Here is a 7,862-nt window from a genome sequence, read left to right on the forward strand (position 1 = left end):
ACGCTTAGTTGCTAAATTGGTTTAGTGTTTGTTCAAATGTGCTTTTCGATTTGAGAAATCTTCCTGACACTTAAACACTTGATTTGGTGTTTGGATTATAAGTTTTTCAAAGATAAATAAGAATCCGGTATTTGTGGGGGTTTCTGCCATCTTCTGGACTATATGGAGATGCATGAATAATATTGTGTTTGAGACAAAACACAATTATGATCCTATTATTCACATCAATTTTATATGTCATTGTATATCTTATTGGGCCATTCTGTAGATAAAGGAAATCGAAGGGTCCTGATGTTAGGGGTAATAGTCATACAACAAGTGGGAAATGAGGTGCATAGAGCTTCACAAAGGTGGAAACCAGGAGTTCTCCGGAATTATTTACTGATACTAGACTCGTGCTTTGGAATTTTTCTGGAGGCTGACCTTTATTTGGTGATGTCCTTCCTCTGGATGTTGATGCTTGACTTGGTTCTATCTTCTGTATTTGTAGTTGTGGTTGGGCTCTAGGTTTGGTGCTGGTAGTTTCTGATGTTGCTGAGTTTAGAACTATGGTGGTTTATGTAATGTTTATGTGTGTCCCTGTTTGTGGCATTGGAGGCTAGATTATTCATCTGGTGAGCTGGTTTTCTTTCAGATGTTTTGCCCTTGGTTTGATGTTTTTAGCTTTGGTGGAGCTGTTGGTGGGTGTTAGGGGAATCTCCAAGGTCGACCCGCAAACCATCCGCATCCGTCCAGACCGCGCTGTCCGGACCGCCGAAGCCATCCCATGTGGGCCTGTATCGGTCCGCAGGGCGGTCCGGACACGTTCCCCACCCCCCCCCCCCCCCCCGCCCCCCCGGAAAATGGAGACAAATGCGGGGGAGCTTTGCGGGAGTCTGGACATCAGACACGTTGGACTCCGACACCCCAGACCCACCCAAAACCCTTCCCGGACCTCGCGCCTCCATTCTCTCCATTTTCTCTTCTTCCTTCTTTCTCTCTTGCCTTCGTCGCCGCTCCACCACCCCGTTCGCCACGCCACACCCCTGCTGGAACTCTATGTCTCCGTCACCTCCAGAGCTCACTGTTGTTTGCGAGGCTGACTGAAGAAAAAGCTCCTCCTTGCCACTATATTGTAAATGGACATGAGTACAACATGGGCTACTATCTGGTTGACGGTATTTATTCTCAGTGGGTTACCTTTCTCAGTACCATCTCTAACCCAGTTGGCCAGAAAAAAGGCTCACTTCACCCAAAGACAAGAAGCGGCTAGAAAGGATGTCGAGAGGGCATTTGGAGTTCTTCAGACCTGTTTTATAGTTGTTCGTGGACCTTCTAAACAATGAAATCCGGAGACCTTGTGGGAGGTGATAACATGTTATGTGATCATGCATAACATGACTGTCAGGATGAGAGTGATGATGCTAGCGCGGCTCTAGAATTTGAGAACGTTGGTGATCCTATCCAACTTCCTAACCAGAAGAAGGCCACATTTGAAGAGTTTATTCAAATGCATCAACGAATTCAGCATCGACCAACTCACGAGCAGGTGAAAGAAGATCTGGTTGAGTATCTGTGGGCGGTTAAAGGGGAAAACAATGTTGAGGTGTAATATTTGAACTTTTTAAAATTTGAACTAATGCTGCATGTGGCTATTTGAACATATGTACCCTATGTATGCGGCTATTTCACGCGGACGTTAAAAAGAAGGAGGAAGGTCGGATGCATGCGGCTACGGTTGATCTAGCGACCTTGAAAATTGACTTATCCAAAGTAAATTTTCAGGCAACTTAAGTATAGGGCGATGCTACGCGTCCGCCGGTGGAAATTCGAAAAGGATCGGCCGTGTTGCTGACCATTGGATTGACATATTAATAACCGTATGATCTACGTTACGTAAGCAGCCACCCTTTGCAACAAGAGTGGTGTTTTTGCAACAGTCTACTTGTTGCAATCACCTGAGCCTGTATTTTTTATTTTTTGCAATAGACATCTTATTCCAGAAATTTTTCGCAACAGAGATCTTGTTGCCGAAGTTTTAAAGATCACCTGCGCGTATTTTTCTATTTTCTGCAACAGACATCTTGCTTTAGAATTTTTTCACAACAAAGGTCTTGTTGCGGAATTTTAATGAATTCTACATATGGTCCCTCTTTGCAACAAGAGATTTGTTTTGGAAACACACTGACTATTGCAACAAGAGCTTTATTCCGAAACATGCTCTCCCGAAACCGTCGTTCACCGCGAGCTTTGCCGGATGGTGGTAAGGGAGGATCGACGTCGCCCGTCCCCGCCTTCGTGCCGCCGCCGGCGAGCACCCGACCTCCGATCAAAGTCACCTCGTCACCATCCTCCTCTTCCTTTCGTTTTCTTCATCTCTCTGTATCTCCCGCCATAGGAGCGCCGTTCGCCGGTATCGTCATGGGTCCTTGCTGTGAAGCTCGCAGTCAACCCCGCCAGACCTCGCCGAGACGAGCTCCCGCCGCTCCCGAGCGTCCCGACCTCCTGCCCGCGGGTCATCCTCATCGGATCCGGCAAGATTCGACTGGAATCCTCGCCGTTGTCGCACTCCTAGCCGCACGAGTCTCACCCCCTACGGCTCCCGGATGTCCCTGCCTCCTGCCCGCGCGCCATCCTCGTCGGATCCGGCGAGATTCCTGGCCGCCGTCGACCTCCCGGCCGCACGAGTCACAGCCGCTGCAAAATATCCAGGCAGTTGCAAAACTCTCTTTTTCGAAACAAAGGCTCAGTTTTTTTTAGAAAAGGAGGATTACACCCGGCCTCTGCATCTGGACGATGCATGCAGCTATTTTATTAATTATTCACAAAGACCTTACAACATCTTAGAAACAAAGGCTCATTTGCAGAAACACATGTACACGGGGTGCTCTTGTCCATCTGATCAACAGAGGATCTGACGGACACGGAGCTGGCGGACGCGCCCTTGCGATCGGCCGGCTGAAGGTAAGCTTTTCCCTTAAGTATAGCTGGTCCCTAAACAATTTAGTAGGGACTATTTTGATGTCTGTTTGATATATTGGGTATTTTGACTCTTGAAGTCCCGAGCGGACCCCCGCAAAAAAAAAAAGATGTCCCGAGCGGATATTTGTTTGCTCCCAGATTTAATGAAAAAGCAGGTCCTTGATCCCTCTCTAAGTATTTGGAGCCGAGGATGAGAAGTCAACCTTTTCACACTCACATTTTTCATTCATTTCGGGCATCTGAATTCCTCAAGAATCACAAAGTCAAATTCCAAGAGTACCGACAATCGATCGAGATCCAGACCAAAGGTATTCACATAGATCAGTTACTGTCTGTGCATCACCATTACAACATTGTACTAGTACCAAATAATAATCTAATGAATGAACGAATGAACGAACGAACGAACCAACGAGTGCAGGAGCTATATGCAAGACGAAACTAGGAGCATATGCTTGGGTCCAGGCGCGAGGTCGCTAGCTCATCATGATCTTGAACTCGTCGAAGCTGAGCACGCCGTCGCCGTCAAGGTCGAACCGGCAGATCATGGCGCGGCACTCGCCGGCGCCCCGCTCGGCGCCAAGCCTGCCAAGCATCCGGCCCAGGCTGGTCGGCGTGATGCATCCCTGCCCCTCCATCTCGTACATCCCGAACGCCTCCCTCAGCGCCCGGGTCCTCAGCTCGTCGTCCCCCTCCTCCACGCCCGCCCAGGACGCCTGCTGCGCCAGCTCGAGGAACTCGGCCTCGCACAGCAGCCCGTCACCGTCCGCGTCCGCCGACGCCACCAGCGCCTCGGCCTCCTCCGCCGGCACGTCCTCGCCCAGCGTGGCCCGCATGCACCCCCGCAGCTCTGCCGCCGAGATCCTGCCGTCCGCATCCTGGTCCAGTGACGCGAACAGCGCCCTCAGCTCGCCCGATTTTGACGCAACCATTCTCGCCGGATGGTCGACGCTGGGGAGGCTCTTGATAAGACTTTAGCAGTTGATCTTGATCCTGCCTGTGCTTCCTAGATCCTCTGCTTTGCTATAGAGCTGTAGGTTGCTGCTGCGTGATCTTGGAGGTGCGCGTGTGCATATATACTCTGGCGCGACGCGGTCCTTGGAAGCTTCACGGCAGCATGCAGGGCGGGAGGAGAGATGCGGTGGTCGTCGTCGTGGACGTACATGCCGTGTGGCGGATTGCACAGGAGGTTATTCTTCTAGGTGGTCAACCACGGCGGGTCAGTAGTCTTCACCAGGAAATGGATGCGAAGCTTGCGTGGGGGCGTACGTGCGTGACGGCCGAGATGATTCTCGTAGAGGAGAAAAGCACGGCGAAAATCTGCTTTGGCGACGGAAAAGTTCGGTGTTGGCTGCGCGTGCGGTCCGACTTGGCAGGGGCGGACGTCGGAGTCACGCGTGTGTCCTTTGCCGGGAAACTGGTGGCGCCTCCGCGTAGGCGTGCGTGGGTTCCATCCTATTCATGCCATGTCGCCATCGTGCCACTGTCGTTGCATGGAGCGGTAGTATTTGCCAACATTTTTTTTTACGAATGGCATTTGCCAAAGGTTTGATTGGGAATGCTAATGCAAAAGCAACGCTCACCCAGCACGTAGGCATAAGTTCCACCTCTTCCATGGTGATTTTTTTCTACCATCCACCGTCCGCTTTGCTTTAAGATTCGTACCATGTTTTCTGACACCACCATTTACCTTGTTTCAGATTATTATATGATCTTTCAGAGTGTGTTTTTTATAATAACTTGTACTAGCGTGTGAATACAATGAAACAACAACAAAAAATTGAGTCCCGCTTTGGTACAACCCCCTTCGCAGTACGTATAAAGGGTAATATGGACATTTCTAACAAAAAAAATTACATCCTGGAGACTATGTCCACATCTAAAGCCAACAAATAGCACTATATTTGTGACCCCGTGGAGGAAACCGAGTGATTCTTGTTCCAGGCTTGCTCATGCGACAAATGGTGACGCGAAAGAACAATAGCTTGTCTGAATAATTAGGATTAATTATCTGACAAAGCTGCTGGTGAGCCGAGAGGGTGGACATTGACAGAGTGATGAGGGGTGCGGGGCCAACGAAGGTTAAGGCAAGGGGCCTGGAGAAACTATGTGTATCGTATGTTGTATATCTGCCATGGAGCCAATCAAATCGACAAGCGATGGCAAGAATCATTCCAGAGTGAAGAATCTCAGGCAATTCCCAAAAAAATGTGAGTGGAAATTTCAGGAATCTTACATAGTTAGAACCGAAACGATTTGATCGATGCAAAAAAAAGCCTATCCAAATCATTGAAACGAACTACTGACATCGTGTTGCAAATATATATTGTTTGTAGACCATTTCTACAATGCCATTTTCAAACTCAATGTGTACGTTTTTCTGTGTCACACACTGCCTCAACCATGATTGTGATTTCCACACTATGATTGGAACTCTAACATTGTAAGTAATGTTTCCAAGTTTTGCCAGAAATTTACGTGCACAGTTGGATTACATGATACAAGGGAAATTAAACTTTTGTATGCATACAAATTAGCGAGTAGCACCTATCTACCCAAGAAATACAGTAAATTTTGAAATTCATATTTATTGGTGTTGTTAGTTTTGAAATACAAGTCTGGTCTGATTGGATTGTCTTGCGAGCTGACTTGAGAGAGGTTAATTCTTCGATATTCAGTTAATTGGGTACCCGAGAATAACTATGGTAATTTTAGAAAGAATCAAAATAAAAAACCAAATGAATAAAACAACATACATAAGTTTTTTTTGAAAAGGGGAATATACTAATATCAAGTAGATACCAATTACACCTAGCCTCTTCACCAACAAGATGCCTAAGAGTGCAGCCACCTGTTTTTCGGTGTTCGTCTGCTCAAAAAGCTTCCCAAGGGGGACCTTCCACGTATAGTACTTTATGCTGGCATCACCTGAAATTGGTGAAAAGGCCTTACTGCAGTGTATGTGAGTTGATTTGGATATGTAGCCAATGGGGACCTTCCGTTTATAATAAACATCACTTAAAACTTGCCTTCATATTTTTTTGTAATTTTGAAAATTGAACAAATTGCCCGTCTAGCTCAGTCGGTAGAGCGCAAGGCTCTTAACCTTGTGGTCTTGGGTTCGAGCCCCAAGGTGGGCGTCCAAATTTTTTACATTTACATTATTGATTTAATAGTAAAAAAATAGTTGAAGTTGTTTTACAAAACTTTCTGCCCTTTTCCTTTCAATTAATTCACAAGTTCAATGTTTCGTACTGTTTTAGTAAGTAACACCACTTCATCGTTGATTAGGGGGAATAAGGTGGAAAAAACGCAAACCAGTGATATGCGTCATAAAAGTGACAGTTAAAACGAAAATATTTAAATTAAAATGTCCAACAGAAAAGATACCATCTGGTGGATGTTGGCATCTAATGGTGTCTACATATAAAATCTTTTTACAGAGAACTTGTTATTGCAGACAATGGCTTCCAACAGAAATGTATGTGGAAAATAAAAGTTGCTCCTAAAATTAAAGTGCCTTATGGCTGATGGTTAAGAAGAGCATATTAATCAAAGACAATTTTCTGAGGAGAGGTTGGATAGGTAAACAAATGTTGTGCTTTTTGTGCTATTGTTCATCTTATTTTTTCCAAACGCTTAGTTGCTAAATGGTTTCGAGTTTGTTCAAATGTGCTTTCGATTTGAGAAATCTTCCTGGCAGCTTAATCACTTGTTTTCGTGTTTGGAATATAAGTATTTCAAAGATAAATAAGAATCTGGCATTCGTGGGGGTTTCTGCATTCTTTTGGACTATATGGAGATGCATGAATAATATTGTGTATGAGAGAAAACATAATTATGATCCTATTATTCTCATCAAATTGATATGCCGTTGGATATCTTATTGGGCCATTCTGTAGATAAGGAAAAATCGAAGGGTGCTGATGCTGGGTGTAAGAGTCATAGAGCATGCGGCAAATGGGGTGTAAACCAAGAGTTCTCAGGAATCAGTGGCTTATGCTAGACTAGTGCTTTGGAATTTTTCTGGATGCTGAACTTTGCTTGGTGATGTCTGTCCCCTAAATGCTGATGTCCGCTTTTGGTTTTATCTTATGTATTTGTCTCTAGGTTTGGTGCTGGTAGTTTCTAATGTTGCTGAGTTTATAACTCTTGTGTTTTATGTAATGTTTGTGTCCGCCCTTGTTGTGGCGTTGGAGGCTAGATTCTTCATCTGATGAGATGGTTTTCTTTTCGATGTTTTGCCGGTTGGTTCGATGATGTTTTTAGCTTTACTAAATTTGTTGGTGGGTGTTAGTTTGTAAGAAATGAACCAGATTGTTTCTTTGATAGAAATAAAAGAGGAAAGCTCTCTTTTGCTCAAAAAAATAAGTTCATTGAATTTGCAATTTGGGTAAGTCAATTTTATGGGAGGTGGACCGGTCGGATGAGGAAGAACGTTGGAGGAAGAAGATAGTTGAATCTTAATCTAGTAGGCCTTCAAAATTGACTTACCCAAAATAAAATTTCAGGCAACTTAAGTATAGCCGGTCCCTAAATAATTTAGTAGGGTCCATTTGGATTTGTTTTGTTCTATTGGATGCTATGAGTCTAAAATCTGAACAATATTGTATAAGAGCAGACGCCCTATATCCGTCTCATACACCTGGGCAGGCCGTCCGGTCACTGACCGGTCATAAAAAATTGACCCAACCGAAGCTCTCAAATGGGCCTCAAACGCCCGGACTAACCGGCAACCCTTATATCCGTCCCAAATGTAGGGCGGATTTGAGGCGGCTCGGTCACGCCCGGGCGCGTCTGCCACGTCAGGCCGGCCCACCGCTAGCCCACCCCGACCCCAGAAAAACCCCCGTCCGACAGAAATCCTAGCTCACTCCACTCCGCTCTGCTCCCCTCCCCGA

The 7,862-nt window shown here is 45.9% G+C and overlaps 1 protein-coding gene and 1 non-coding gene across 2 annotated transcripts; one reads left to right on the forward strand and one right to left on the reverse strand.

The window, feature by feature from the left end:
- Positions 1 to 3,257: 3,257 nt before the first annotated feature.
- On the reverse strand, positions 3,258 to 4,022 carry LOC109774786 (probable calcium-binding protein CML31). Its single transcript, XM_020333547.4, has one exon. The coding sequence runs from the start codon at positions 3,891 to 3,893 to the stop codon at positions 3,438 to 3,440; it is 456 nt and encodes a 151-aa protein (XP_020189136.1). The 5' UTR covers positions 3,894 to 4,022; the 3' UTR covers positions 3,258 to 3,437.
- A 2,006-nt stretch (positions 4,023 to 6,028) lies between these two features.
- On the forward strand, positions 6,029 to 6,101 carry TRNAK-CUU (transfer RNA lysine (anticodon CUU)). The gene has a single exon. It is a non-coding gene; the product is annotated as a tRNA-Lys (tRNA).
- The last annotated feature ends 1,761 nt before the right edge of the window (positions 6,102 to 7,862 follow it).

Source organism: Aegilops tauschii, chromosome 3, assembly GCF_002575655.3.
Source record: "Aegilops tauschii subsp. strangulata cultivar AL8/78 chromosome 3, Aet v6.0, whole genome shotgun sequence".
NCBI classification, from domain to species: Eukaryota; Viridiplantae; Streptophyta; class Magnoliopsida; order Poales; family Poaceae; genus Aegilops; species Aegilops tauschii.